This window comes from Spermophilus citellus (genome assembly GCF_964194105.1).
Source record: "Spermophilus citellus genome assembly, chromosome: 18".
Lineage (NCBI taxonomy): Eukaryota > Metazoa > Chordata > Mammalia > Rodentia > Sciuridae > Spermophilus > Spermophilus citellus.
The window spans coordinates 6,486,395-6,501,435 of NC_138200.1; the positions used below are offsets into that span (position 1 = coordinate 6,486,395).

The 15,041-nt window shown below is 51.7% G+C and overlaps 1 protein-coding gene across 4 annotated transcripts in view; it reads right to left on the reverse strand.

Moving 5' to 3' along the window:
• Positions 1-15,041, reverse strand: part of MYH14 (myosin heavy chain 14) — a 72,124-nt gene that overhangs the window by 12,641 nt on the left and 44,442 nt on the right. For all 4 annotated transcript variants that reach the window (XM_081275739.1, XM_081275738.1, XM_081275737.1 and 1 more), the window contains 9 exons: positions 13,823-14,035; positions 13,266-13,410; positions 12,661-12,867; positions 11,244-11,348; positions 11,008-11,160; positions 9,904-10,152; positions 5,174-5,386; positions 2,577-2,789; positions 1,010-1,171 (listed from right to left, as the gene is read on the reverse strand). In XM_081275739.1, coding sequence (XP_081131865.1) covers positions 1,010-1,171; positions 2,577-2,789; positions 5,174-5,386; positions 9,904-10,152; positions 11,008-11,160; positions 11,244-11,348; positions 12,661-12,867; positions 13,266-13,410; positions 13,823-14,035 — 1,660 coding nt within the window. The remainder of the gene's footprint in view (positions 1-1,009; positions 1,172-2,576; positions 2,790-5,173; positions 5,387-9,903; positions 10,153-11,007; positions 11,161-11,243; positions 11,349-12,660; positions 12,868-13,265; positions 13,411-13,822; positions 14,036-15,041) is intronic.

The following is a 15,041-nucleotide window of genomic DNA, read 5'->3' on the forward strand; positions in this document are numbered from 1 at the left end:
GGGCTGGGGATGTGGCTCAAGCAGTAGCATGCTCGTCTGGCATGCGTGCGGCCCGGGTTCGATCCTCAGCACCACATACAAACAACGATGTTGTGTCCGCCAATAACTAAAAAATAAATATTGAAAAATTCTCTCTCTCTCTCTCTCCCTCTATCACTCTCTCTTTAAAAAAAAAAAAAAACACATGTGGTTTTAAATTTTCTAGTGGCTACATTCAAAAGGCAAAAAGTAGGTGAAATTAATTTAGATGCTATATTTTATTAATATCCTAATATGTGATCATATATAATATAGCAAATATATATTATATTCCCCTTATAATCAACATAAAAATCATAATGGTAAAATCATATTTTTTGGGTACTGTCACTTTTTTGGGTACTGTTTTTAAAATCCAGTATGTAACTCGTGTTTCAGACCCCACGTGTCAGACGTCTAATAGCTACCTGGGGCTAGGGGGCAGATCTATACTTTTTTGTTGAACAAAAACCAAGTATAATTCATAGGTAGATTTTTAAAACCTGCAGGCTATTTCCATATCGAAAAATAAAGTGATGAAACTGGAGTTAAAGAACATGCAAAGTTGGGCCGGGGTTGTGGCTCAGTGGTAGAGCGCGTTTGTGGTGCACGCGGGAGGCACTAGGTTCTATCCGGCACCACATAAAAATAAAACAAAATAGGGGCTGGGGGGCTGAGGTTGTGGCTCAGTGGTAGAGCACTCGCCTTGCACATGCCAGGCCCTGGGTTCGATTCTCAGCACCACATAAAAATAAATAAATAAAATAAAGGTACTGTGCCCAACTACAACTAAAAAATATATATTAAATAAATAAAGGTATTGTGTCCATCTACAACATATATATATATACACATATATACACACGTATATATAAAAAATATGTGCGTGCGTGTGTGTAAAAGAAAACAGAACATGCAAAGCACAGAAGCAGCCCGCGAGCTCCCTGGCAGCGGGCTGCTCTGTGCGCCTGCGCAGCCGGAGCGCGCTCACCTGCATCTTGCGGAGCTGCTTCACCGCCTCCTCCTTGCCCTGCCCCGCGGCCGTCGTCTGCGCCTTCAGCTCCTCCAGCTCGGCCTCCAGTTTCTTGCGGGCGGCCACCGCCAGAGCCCGCTGCTTGCGCTCCTCATCGCGCTCCACCTCCGCATCCCTCAGCTGTGGGAGCGGGCGGCAGGGTGGTCAGAGGACAGGACGCCCAGGCTCCCCCGTGGCGGGGCAGGTCCACCCACCTCAAGCCCAGATCCTCCTGCCTCTCCTCTCCTCTCCCTCTCCTCTCCTCTCCCTCTTCTTCCCCATGGTCCTGGCTCTGGCCTAGTCCTCCCTTTACACAAGAGCCTCTTTCCTGGTTTCCCATCTCTCCCCTCCAGCCCATTTCCACAGTTCCAGAAGGTTCTTTGTACACGCTGGGTTAATTCTGCTCACAGTCCTCCCGTGGCTTCCCAGGGTCGCCAGGGAGAAGTCTTGGACGTGCATCTCCATGGGGCAAAGGGTCTTGTAGGGAACTGACACCCACAGAGCCCTTGTCTTAGGTTACCTGCTACTGTTCCCTCCCCTCCCACCTGCTAGCACCCCCACCCCAAGTCTGCTGCCCACCTGGCCCCAGAGGGATCTTTCTGACACTTAGGGCTGCCACTGCCCCTTCCATGCCCAGTACTCAAGGCCACAGAGGGCAGAGCAGGGGAAATCCTGGATGAACGAAACTGGAGGCTGGGGTCCGGTGGAGTGAGGGGCTAGGGAAAGGGCTGATACCCGCCTGAACTCACTCCAGTCAGATCCAGGAGCCAGGAAGTAATGAAGGGGGAGGGCTCAGGCCTGCCTGAGATAATCACTTTCTCACAGATTTCCTAAAACTCTCTCAAGAAATTCCTTCCTGGTCCACGTGTCCCCATGCTTTGCAGCACAAGCCTTGCACGTATGTACGGAATTTCTGTAATAAAGCTTATCTTTATGTTCTTTTCCATGGTAGCAATTCATACATGCTCCAGACAGACAGCTGCCCAGCCAGAGCACCTCCACCCATGCCATGATGCCAACACCTGCCTCAGTCTCCAAGATCCGTGCACCCTGAATCTAAGCGGCCTGTGCACGCATCTCTCTTTTTGGGTCTCCCCTTGCCCCCACCTCCTTGGAGAACTTCAACAGTTCTATGGCCCGTGTATTCCCACTGCAATGCTGTTATCCCTAATGGTGAACTTGGTTCTTTATATGATTTTTCCCTGGGTGTTACTGAGGTCCACAGCTGGAAGGGGCAGCTGGGTGGATGGAGGAATAGCTGGATGCCAGGTTGGCTGGGTAGTTGTCTGCTGGTGGGTGGTGGAGGTGGTAGTGTAGATGAGGGTGGTGGATGGGTGATAGCTTGGTGCATGATTGGGTCAGTCCATAGATAAACACAGGGGTTCAATGGGCTGGGGATAGGAAGGTGGTTTGGGGACAAGAGGATGGTTGGCCAGCAAGAGGGATGCTGGTGGACACGATGACTGGCAGACGGGTGGATGGGACCCCCTTGGTGCCTGTGTGCAACAGGGTGCACCCAGCTGGTCTGGTGCCCTCAGCCCCATACCTGCTTGGCCAGCTGCCTTCGCCTCTCCTCACCAGCCTCGTCCCGGCCCTGCAGGTCCCGCTCGTGCTGTGTCTTGAGAGCCTGAACAGTCACCTCCAGGCGCAGCTTGGCATCCTCGGCCGCCGTCAGCTCGTCCTCCAGTTCTGTCACTTGTGTGCGTAGGTCACTGGCAGCCTGTTCTGCCACCCTGCGGGCGCGTTCCAGCTCATGCACCTGGGGGGGGGGGCGAGTGAGCACAGGGTACCAGGGCACTGAGAGTAGGGGAGGTGGGGATCCTGGGCAGAGTTGGGGAAGCTGAAGGACGAGGAGGCAGCAGCAGCTGTGCCCCTCCGGTTCTTCCCCGATCCATTCATCCTTTATTGTCTCATTCTAAATTATCTTAACACGTTTTATGAATAGCCTGTGCCTGATACAGGTTGAACATTCCTAATCTGGAAATCCAAACTCCAAAATTATTTTTTATTAGTGTTAGGGATCGAACAACCTAAAATTTAATAGTGCTAACACCACAGATGGAAAATTCTACACCTGACTTCATTTGACATGCTGCAGTCAACAGAAGGTGCACTAAAAATATTGTAAAAATTCACCTTAGGCTAATGTATAAGGTGTATATGAAGCATAAATGACTTTTGTGTTTCAACCTGGTCTCCACCCCAAAGTAATTTATTGCATAAAAGGAAGTATTCCAAAATCCAAAACACACCAAATTCTGAAGCACTCGGTCCCAAGTATTTCAGATAGGTGCTATTCAACCTGTATTCTATCATATGAAGCCTTGAGAGTCCAGTTCAAATGTTTGCTAGGTCAGCTGACCCCCTTATGCCGGGTTATTTCCTACAGTTTTCTAATTTTGGATTTGGGCTCACTTCCCCGGGGGCTTCATCTTCAAGAATGCTATGTGAAAACAGACTGCAGTTAAGAAGCTCCAGAGCCATCAGGCTCCTGGGTACCACAGACTCACATGTACCTCTCTATTCTTGTCTGCACTTGGGTATTCTCATCGTTCAGAGAGGTGCAAGTTAAAACCCCAAGTAGTGGATGAATCCTGAGGCACCCACCCCTGGAGCTTCACCTTCACATTCACCTTCTAGAGAAGCCACCCTTGATCTACAGGTCTTCCCTGTGACCCATGCTCCTGGCACTGAGTCCTTCTCCAGTTTAACCCTTGTCAAGATTGTGCTTTAACGTTCACTTATGTGCCCAACTCTTGAGTCCATAGGCAGGGACTGTTTCTATGGATCACTGCAGGTCAAGTGGCCCTCATTAAGATTCTGGTCAGTGGTGGTGGCTACTTTCAGCCCTTGGAAGGGGCCCACTGAGCCTTCTCTGATTTGGCACCTGTCAATTAATTTTGTCTACTCAAAAAGGATCAAACTTTCTCCCCTCAACATCCTATTTTCTGCAAAAGCCTTTGGATCACTATACATAATTTTTGGGCAGTTTTCCTAAAGGACAGACCTTCATGGCTCTAGAACCAGCAGGGACTCAGCTCTGGTATTCTGGGGCTGCAGGCCAGGTGCTTGTCTGGGGGCAGGGCTCTCCCCAGTCCTGGCTAAAAGCCCCAGCAGACCAGCCGGTCTGTGAGGAAGACAAAACTCCTATCTGGGCACCCCCAAGAGCACACGGTTGGGTATGAAGGAAATAAGGGTGTCCGGAGGGTGTGCTCCCAGAGACTCAACTAAACACAGATTCTGACAGTGCCCCCATCACCAGCGAGGGTGGACTGTGTCCTGGGGCCTGTGCTGCTCTGCAAGAGTCCTCACTGGATGAATGGAGCGGAGCATTCCTCAGGCCACCTTGAACTTTCAGGGGACTGAGACAGAAGTGGTGTGACAAGGGCCTAGGGCAGACCTGCAGCACCCCCTACAGGCCACAAGGGATGTAGCTTCAGACAACAGAATTTTCATGCACAGGTGATTCATAAAACACGTTCTAAGATGATTCTGCACACCTGAGACTCAGGTGCTTGGTAGCGTTGAATTGGTAGCATGAACTGGGAGGGGCACATCTGCTCGCTGCCTCGAGTCCCTCCCTTCTATGGAGGGAAGAGGGAAGCCTGGTGGGGGAGCCTGCATGTGCTGGGGTGGGAGGAGGCAAAGTGGAAGTTCCCACTTTGCACGTGGGTGTGCACATGCATGTGCGTGGTGTGTGCAGGAATGTCCGGGTGGTTCTTAGGCTGTGTGCTAGGTAAGTTCTCTCTGTTCACACCTGTGTATTGAGTAGTTTTCCCCACTCTGAGCACGGGCCTGAATGTGTGTTTCATGGAGATTCTCTGCACATTCCATGTCCACTAAAGTCAGAATGTGAGCTTGGTGAGTGGCTCTCGTGTTCTAGGTGTGAATACGTGTGTCTGGTGGAAAGCCCCCCTTCACCCTCCCTGCACATGTGCATGGATGCCTGTGCTTGGTGAGCTGCATTCCCCTTGCTGCTTGTGCAGGAGCAATGACTTCCACAGCGGGTTCTTTTCCCGTGCGTGCAAGGGCGTGTGTGTGTGTGTGTGTGTGTGTGTGCGTGCGCGCGCGCGCGCGCGCGCGCGCATGCGTGTTTCCCCTCATACAGGCGCCCGCGCGTCTTGGGGTGCTGGCCCTGCTCACGCTCTTGCCGACGTCGTCCTTGCTGCTCAGTAGAGCCTCCAGCTCCGCCCGCAGCGCCCGGTTCTGGCGCTCCAGCTCCTCGCGTGCCTCCTGCTCCTCCTCCAGCGCCCGGGTCAGAGACAGAGCCCGAGCCTCGCGCTCCCGGCCCTCGGCCTCAACGCGCTCACGCTCCTCCACGGCCCGCAGCACAGCTGCCTTCTCCTCAGCCAGGAGCTTCCAGGACAAGGGAAAAGGAGTGGGGGAAACAGATTAGCCGAAAGCAGTGCCCAGGGGTTAGGGAAGAGAGACAGACAGACAGAAAGACTGACAGACAAGAGGGAGGTAGCAGGATTGCAACCATGCCCCAAACCAGCTCGACCCTCAAATGGACCAAACCAATCAGTCCTTTGGGAAATAGTGTTTCTTTTTTTGGGGTGGTGGTAGGAAAATATATGTGTTTTTATGACCTTTTCTGTTTTCTAAAAGTTACAGTAATTGGCAAACAATGAAACTTCAAGGTATTTAAAGAAGGAAGAGAACAGGATGCACAGTTAAGACAAAAAAAAAATCAGTCCATACAAACAGATTTGCAGATGGATTTCCTACTGGAATTATCACTCAAGGATTTTCGCTATGATAAGTAAATTTTAGAACAACATGGACTTAATGGAGGAATAGAAAGGCTATTTCAGGAGGGATTTGAAACTGTGAAATAGAACCCCATTGAAATGACAGACCTGAAGACATAATGTGTGAAATAAAACAAGTCACTGCATGAAAATAAGAGCATACTGGACACATCATTCAGCAAAAGATGACAGGCCAATAGAAGTTATCCAAATAGATTTTAAAAAGAAAAAAAGTTGCAAAAATTAACAGAGCTTTAATAATCTTTAAGAGAGCATCCAACAATCAAACATGCATGTATTTGGAGTCACAGAAGGAGGGTAAAGTAAGAGGTACCTGTCTTTATTCAGAGAAAACGTGATAAAAATCTAGTGAAATCTATGTACAAACCTACTAACAGTAATAAGTGCATTAGCTTCGTTGCAGAATATTACACAAATATGCAAAAATCAATTGTATGATTGCACAGTAGCGATCAGAAGTAAACAAAATAACTCCATTTAAGATAGCATCAAAACTATGAAAAACTTAGAAATAAATCTGACAAAAGATGGGAAAGATATACAGTTAAAAACCACAAAACATTTCCAAGATTAAGAAAAGCTAAATGAATGATCACAGATACCCAGTTATTTGGACCCAAAATTTAATAGGATTAAGAAGCACATGTGAGGTTTGATCCTCAGCACCATATAAAAAATAAATAAATAAAAACAAAGGCATTGTGTACAAGTAAAAGAAATAGATATTAAAAAAAAGAAGAAGTGGTGCATCCTCCTCAAATTGACCTACAGATTCAATAGTCCCAAACCAGGAGGTGCTTTTATTGTTGTTGTTTTGGAAACTGAAATATTAATTCTAAAACACACATGGAAATGAAGAAAAAAGAACTTAATATGTACACAAACTAAGTAGAGAAAAAAATTGTGTTGGAACACTTGGGACTTGGGTATCTTTGTGTCTGTGTGTGTGTCTGTGTGCTACCAGGGATTGAACCCAGAGGTGCTTAACCACTGAGCCACATCCCCAGACCCCACCCCCGCTTTTTAAATATTTTATTTAGAGACAGGATCTCACTAAGTTGCCTTCTTCCTTCTGCCACAGCCTCCCAAGCCACTGGGATTATAGGCATGCGCCGCTGCACCCAGCTCCAGTTCTTTTTATTTTATTTTTAATTTTAAATTTAGTTTTTAATTATAGGTGGACACAATATCTTTATTTTTTATGTTTATGTGGTGCTGAGGATTGAACCCAGTGCCTTACGCATGCGAGTCAAGTGCTCTTCCTCTGAGCCACAATCCCAGCCCCAGTTCTTTTTCTTTTTAATTTTTATTTTCAGACAGGCCTAAGTTGCTGAGGTTGGTCTCAAACCTGCCTCAGTGTCCCAAGTCACTGGAATTATAAGTGAGCACCACTACACCCAGCAAACACTTGGATATCTATATTCAAAAAAATTAATTTGGGAAAAAAATCATTTGGAGCCACAATACTGCCACATAAAAATTAACTCATAGAGGATCAGAGTTCAATGTAAACCTAAGGCTGGAGAACTTCTAGAAATGAGGAGAAAACCTTTCCAACCTCAAGTTAGGTGCAGATCTCATACATGCAAAACCAAAACCATTGATAAGTAGGATTTCATCAAAATGAAAAACTTCTGCTCTCAAAGAGACTCTTTCAGGAGAATCAAAAGACAAGCTGCAGACTGGCCCGAAATATTTACAAAGCATACATCTGACAAAGAACTTGTACTCAGTATATATACAAAACTCTCAAAATTAAATAATAAGAAAACCACAACCCAATCAAAAGACAAAGGATGAAGGAACAGACACTTCCGCAAAGAAGATACGTGGATGTCACAAAAGTCAGGAAAAGATACTTAGCATCATCAGCTGTTAGGGAAATGTGAATTAAAGTCACTACACATCTACTAGAAAGACTAAGGTTCCCTCTGAATAGCCCCAAATTGGAAACAATCCAAACATTGTTCATCACTAGGTTAACAGAAACATAAATGTGGTTTACCTATAAAGGAATAATACTCAGCGATAAAAAGGAATAAATTATTGATGCATGCAAACATATGGATAAACTTCAAACGACTACTGTAAGTCAAAGATGCCAATCCAAAAATAATTAAATGAAAAGAATTTATAGAAAATTCTAGAAGTTGCAAAAAAAATTATCAGAGCCTGGAGAACCTGCGGAACAGTGCTAAGCAATCAAAAACACACGTATGTGGTGTCCAAGAAGAAGAAGAGTGGACCAGAAAAACATGTGAAGAAATAATGGCAGAAAACATCCATGTAACAACAACAGAAAGCCCTTAGCTGGGCAGCTCAGCAAGGCTGAAGCAGGACAAATGCAGCCCAAGACTGTGAGAACCAAAGATCAAGAAACAACTTCTAAACCAGGAGGAAAACATCACTTTCCCTACAGGGAAACGATGATTTGAATGACAGCTAACTTCTCACCTGAAACAATGGAGGGCAGAGGTGACAGACAGAAGGGCATCTTCAAAGTGCTGAGAGAATAAAAGTGCTCATTTAGGATTCTATACCCAGGGAAAAGATGGCCACTCTGCATTTTCTAGACTAACAGAGAGGTTGGGCATTTGCCCAAAGCTACACAGCAAGAAAGGGCTAAGCTGGGTTTTCTGTTTGTTTGTTTGTTCTGGGCACCAAGGACTGAACCCACTGAGCCACATCCCCAGCCCTTTTCATCTTTTGGGACAGGGTCTTGCTAAGTTGCTTAGGGCCTTGCTTAGTTGCTGAGGCTGGCTCTGAACTTGAGATCCTCCTGCCTCAGCTTCCCAAGCCACTGAGATTACAGGCATGTGCCACCGTGCCTGGCTAAGCTGGGTTTGAATCTCAGGATCGCCTGATCTTAAATCTATGGCAGTCTGTGATTTTTATTTCATGGTCCAGTAGCCAGAATTAATTAATTAATTAATTAATTAATTTGATACTGGGGATTGAACCCGGGAGTGCTCTACCATTGAGGCATGTCCCCAGCCCTTTTTATTTTTTATTTTGAGACAAGGTCTCACTAAGGTGCCTAAGCTGTTTTCAAACTCACAGTCCTCCTGCCTCAGTTTCCCAAGTTGCTAGGATTACAGATGTGCACTGGCAGGTGGTCAAATTCTTAACATCATTCCCATTTTCTAGACGGATGCCATGGTTTGGATCTCACAGGCCCATGTGTCAAAAGCTTGGCCCCAGTTTGTGGTGCTACTGGGAAGAGGTTGTGGAACCTTTAAGAGGCGGAGTCTAGTGGGAGGTCTTAGGTCATTGGGGGAACAGTGGGACCCAGCCCCTTCTTTTTTCTTTTCCCTGCTCATAAGGTGAGCAGCTTCCTCCACTATGTGCTCCCTGCCATCATGTGCAGCCTCACCACAGGCCTGAAAGCCTGTGGTGGCTCATTAGGCCAACTGACCATGGGTGAAACCCCCAAAACCATGAATGAAAAGCACCCTTTTCTCCCTGCAAGTTGATTATCTCAGCAGTAACAGAAAGCTGACTAACCCTCTAACAACCTGAACTCTGGAGCTTTCCGTGAAATTTTTATTTCTCCCTCAGGCTGCCAAATGCTCAATATGATGCCCACCTTCTAGGTCGGTAAACTGAGGCTGAGAGGGGGAAAGCAACTTGCTTGAGGCACTCAGGGAATCTGAAGGGCAAGTGAGATGTGTTCTTCCATTGAATCTTTTTTTAAAATATTTTTTTAGTTGTCGATGCTGAGAATATCTTTATAGGTGGTGTTGAGAATCGAACCCAGTGCCTCCCACATGCCAGGCAAGTACTCTGCCACTGAGCCACTCTCCAGCCTCCGTTGACTCCTCATAGGCACCCTCTGGGGTACTGAAAGGGTGCTCCTGTATTTCAGTACCCAAACCAGGACGCCCCGAGAATGTCAGCAAGCACCGCTAATAATGATGCTAGGACCGGAGGCGAAACCAGGACAGACAGGGTGTCCCACTTTATGGAGGCTCAGGGGAAGAGGCGCCCAGCCTCCAGTCCCGTCTCGGAGCTGGGTGTCACCTGGACCCGACTCCTCCCAGGAGCCACAGGGAGCGCAGATGAGCTTACAGATCACCTAGCCAGGTAAACCGAGGCCCTCACCTGATCGAACTTGCGCTGCTTCTTCTCCAGGGTGCTCACAAGCTGCCGCTGTTGCTCCAGGTCCACGGTGACATCGTCCAGCTCCTGCTGCAGCCGCCGGCGGCCCCGTTCCAGCCTTTCCACAGCCTCTGTCTTTTCTGCCAGGCGCTGGGCCAGGGCCTCTGCCTCTCGGGCGGCCCGGCGCCGAGCCTCCTCCCCTGCCTCCAGTGCCCCGGCCTCTTCCTCCTGGCGCCGCCGCCAATCTGCAAGCTGGGGAGGGAGAGGGAGGGAGGGTCAGCGGCTGTCGTGGCTGTGAGCAGCCAAGGACCTTGTGAGGCCCCATTTCCCAGATGAGGAGACTGAGGCGTGAGGAAGGAAAGGAGTCATTCCACTGGGCTCCTCTGCCTCAGGATGGGGTTGAGGTTCTGAGTACCATGAGCCCCAGCTCTTTCAGGGTACCCAAGTGACCTCTGGCAGGACCCAGGGAGAATCAGATCTGGCTTTGGTCTTGGGGAGCCCCTAGTCTGAAGGGGGCGACTGAGTTAGATTGACAGGGGCTAAGGTAGAAGTTATAGGCTTCACGGGATCCCACAGGGGGATTTCAGGATCCGTTTTGAATATTTGGAAGAGACTTCCTGGTAGAAGGGCACTTGAGATGGGTGTTGAAGTATATGTAGGAGTTTGACAACTGAAGGATATTTGGCAGCGTAAGTCATCACTCAGTCATTTAATAGGCATTTCTCAAGGTTTGTTGGGCTGTGCTGGGGACCAGATCTAACTCTGGAGTTCCCCTTTGAAGTGGCTGAAAATCTGCTGAGTAGTCAAGACAGTCCCAGACTCAGGGGCCCAGCTGAGAGGCTTGGTCCAGGGGTACTGGGAGCAGAGCAGGGCCGGCCAGTCTGTGCAGGAAGAGACCCTGGGCATGGGGGATGAGCTGGAAGGGCAGACTGGAGGCCAGGAGGGCCTGGAGGGGAGAGGATGACCGGGGCTAGGGCTGGGTGGACACGGAGCCGGCCAAGGGCCAGTGAGGGGGAGTCCGCAGGTGGGTGGCGGGATGTCCCTTAGCTGGGGACCTCAGGCAGAGGGGGGCACTGTGCCTCCCTGCAGGGTGCTGGGGCTGCCCACCTGGGCCTGGGCGGTCTGCAGCTCCCGGCCTGCGCGCTCCCTGGCTGCGGCCTCCTCCTCCAGCTGCTCCCGCAGTCCGGCCACCTCGGCCTCCACGGCCCGCACCCGGGACCCCAGGGCCAGCTTTGCCCTGGTCTCCTCCTGCAGCAGCTCCTGTGGGTGGAGAGATGACGGAAGTCAGGCGTGGCCGGCACAAGGGTGGTGGGGAGGGTGCCACGGGGCGGAAGGGCCGTCACCTGGGTGTCGTGCAGCTGGGCTTCTGTGCTGCTCAGCTCCTTGCCCAGGCGGATGGCTTTGGACTCGGCCTCGCTCAGGGCTCCCGACACGTTCTCCAGCTCAGCCTGTGGAGAAGGGGGCGGTGATGCCTCCTGGCGACTTCCACCCACACGTCTGTGGGCGCCTCGGAACAGCAGCTCTGAGGGTTCAAGACCAAGTGCGGGGGCAGCAATTCCGCTCCCAGGAGGTGCCCGACGGGGCGAGAGGCTCCTGGCAGCCTGGACCCAAATGCCCTTGGACGATGAACGGGACAGCTGCACAGGAGATCTAGGCCACCAGGGCCACTGGTGTCAGCCAGCAAGAAAACAACGGAGTCCTAGGATGTGCCGTGGAACAGGCCACCTGGCTCGCGGCTCAGCTTTGGAAGAGCCTGCGTGTGCAGGATGCAGAGGACCATGGATGGCAGTGAGGACCACGGGTGGCAGCGAGGACTTTAGGGTTTCTTCTGGGGCTAATGACAATGGTGTAGGAGTAGATGGTGGCGGTGGCTGAGCAGCTCTGAGGGCTAGAGAGTGCCCTGGGCAGGGACTGGTTCCAGACCCCACTCACATCCAACTCAGGGATGCTCCAGTCCCGTTTATGTAATGGGGCCAGTGTTTTCAGGGAACCAACTCACAACCTTTATTTTTAAAGCCAGGAGTGAACCCAGGGGTCTTAACCACCGAGCCACATCCCCAGCCCTTTTTATTTCAAGATAGGACCTCCTAAATCGCAGAGACTGGCCTCGAACTTGCAATCCGCCTGCCTCTGTCTCCCGAGCTGCCGGGATTACAGGCGAGGGACACCACACCCAGCTACTGATCACACCACTTCAATCAGGAATTAAAACTGCACAGTACTGGTGGTCTCCCTGGAGGAGCTGGGGCTACAAGTCATCTTCGTTTTGCTTGTCTGTGTTCTCAGTAATGAACAGGTATAGACCGTTCAGTTTGAAACAGAATAAAATGAAGTTTTAAAAAATGGGCTTTGCTTCGAAGGGCTGCAGAATGCTACTGTGCTCACGCTGCTCCGTGTCCCTCCTCTGGACTTTTTTAATCAGATTATGAATTATTCAAAGGCAGAAAAGAGAAGAAGAGCTTGGGGCTATGGTACACTCCAAAGGGTCAGGCACGCCTGGGACTGGACTTCAGTTCTGAGCAACTAAGGGCAGTCAACTGTACTCTCTGGGCCTCAGCTTCCTCGTAGGTAAAATGTGAACAGTTTTCTCTCTTAAGTGTTGGACATGCAGTTACTGCTCACCAATACCCAGCCACCGATGTGTGAAGAGCTGGGGAGGGGGCAACAGGGTTGATGGGGACCAAACACAAACCCAGAGAGAGCAGGCATCTCTCTGAGGTCACACAGCAGACACCACCACCACACGGCCACCCCACTCACCTGGGCTCGCTGCAGCTTCTCAGCAGCCTCCACTCGTGCCCGCTCCCCGTCGCCTGCCCGGCCCTGCACTTCCTGCAGCTGGGACTCCAAGCGGCGTCTCTTCTGCTCACCCTCCTGACGGGCAGTCTGCAGGCTGCTCAGCTCTGCCCGAAGCTCAGACACCTCTGCCTCCAGGGCCAAGCGGGTCTTCTCCCACGCACCTTTGCCCTGTTGGGGCAGGAGGTGGGCAAGGTGTCTGAGCATCCCCCCCCACACCGGGCCAGGACATGCCTGTCCCAGGGCCTTTGCACTGGCAGCTTCCTCTGCCTGGAACACACTGCTCCAGAGGTGGCTTACTCGCGCCTCCCTGGGTTTTACTCAGATGCCACCTCCTCACAGAAGCCCTCCACAGCTGTTTAAAATCACAGACCTGCACCTTGGCTCTGGGACCTTCCCTGGTCACCTTCACCTTCCCAGGGCCCCTGCTCCCCCGAGACAGACCATGAACGAGTGGAGCCTGCTGACTCTCCTCTCCTACAAACACAGAGCCCCTCCAGGTGGGCAGCACAGCTGTTGTGACCCTCCTCCAACCCAGGTCACACCCTCCCGGCCCAGCCCCAACCCACCCTCCGGGCCTGCTCCAGCTGCTCCGCCAGCTCCCCCAGAGCCTGGCCGTGGCGCTGCCTCAGCTCCTGCACCGCCACCTCGTGAACGCGAGTCTCCTCCTCCAGAGCCTTCTTCAGCTCGGTCACCTCCTGTTCCCTCTTGGACCTTTTGTTGGGGGAAGGATGACAGGGACAGACTCTCAGGATAGAGGGTGGCAGGTCTTTGGGGGAGCTGGCTGAGGCTCCTTTCTTGCTTCCTCTGAGGAAGAAGGAGATCTGGGTGGTTATGCTGTGTGGGCATGAGGCTCTGAATGTGAACTCCTACTCGTCATGCAAAGCCCTATTCAAAAGGCCCTCCTCAGGGAAGTCTTTCTGAACCGTCTCCCATAGACCTGGTTTTGGGCCTTCATTTATTATTCCCCATGCCGTGTCACTGCCTTAAAGCACCTGTTGCCCTGGACTGGGTCTGTCTCTGTGCCCAAGCTGGCACAGAGCTGGTGCAGGCGAAGACCTGGCTCTCCATCCTCCTCCCACACCCTGCCTAGCCAGGGCGGGCAGCGCCAACGCCTGCCCCTCACCGGAGCTCCTGCTGCGCGTTGGTGGAGTCCAGCGTGTCCTCCAGCTCACCACGGAGCGCCTCCAGCTCCTCGCCCAGGTCGCGGCGCTGCTTCTCGGCCTTGGCCCTGGCTGCGCGCTCGACCTCCAGGTCCTCCTGGGCCTCAGCCAGGCCTGCCTGCGCCTCCCGAAGGGATTTGAGTAGCTGGGCTCGGGCTCCGCCCTCCTCCTCTGCCCTGGAGGTGACAAGTAACATGGGGGTGGCACAGGGGCAGGCAGAGGTGAGGGATGGTTTCTGGGGCCAAGAGGCCAGATTTCTGGGTTTGGGGAGTGGCCAGTCCCAGGTTCAGACCCCAGCTCTGCCATGGGCACATGACTCAGTCCTTGGGCCTCAGTTATCCCCGCTGTGAGGTGGGAATGTCACCCATGGTAATCACAGGTGAGGCTGGCAGAGTCCCCACTCGTCCTTTGCTTTGTTGTCTCTGGAATGCTCCCGCCAGAGGACGAAACTGGGGCTCGAGGGGGAGAGCACTGTCCAGGCCCGTGACCCACCAGAGGGTCCCTCGTGGCTCCGGGCAGCACCCCTGCAGAACTCTGCATCGGGGACAGTACTTGTTGGGGGTTCAACACTCAGTGCCACCCAGGCAGGGCTTGCCGTCCCTGTCCCTGCCTGCATGGCACCTCGGAAGCACAGGTTCCTGTGCTGAAGGAGGCTCTGAGGATGGGGCTGCTGCAGGCTCAGCGACACAGAAGGGGAGAGGGATGTTGGAAGCTTGCTTCTATCTTTGGAACTGCCCCGAGGCCCAGCCCCGCCTAGACAGAGCAGTGTGGTGGAGTGGAGTCCGGTTGGGAAGAGGCAGAGGGTGGAGTGACGGCTGAGAGGGCCCCCATCTCCTTTCAGGGTGATGGAAACGTGTGGGACTGGGATGGAGAGGTGCTTGCGCCACAGTGCAGAGTGCGCTTTGGAGTGGCGCATGCTGTGCGGATTCCACCACAAAACAAGCAAGAGTAATACAAGTAGGAGCCAAGACACCCGGTGTCCAGGGAGGTGTGGGGTGCGTGCTTTCCCGCACTAACCCTAGGGTAGCTTCTGCAATTGTCCCTGTTTTACAGAGGAAGAAACCAAGGCTAGACAGGTGAGGTCACTGGTCCAGAGAGCGGAGGAGCTGGAGAGCAGAGAGCAGAGGAGCCTCGAGGGAGCACGTTCTTACACCCCCCACACACACACACACAGTGTAGTAG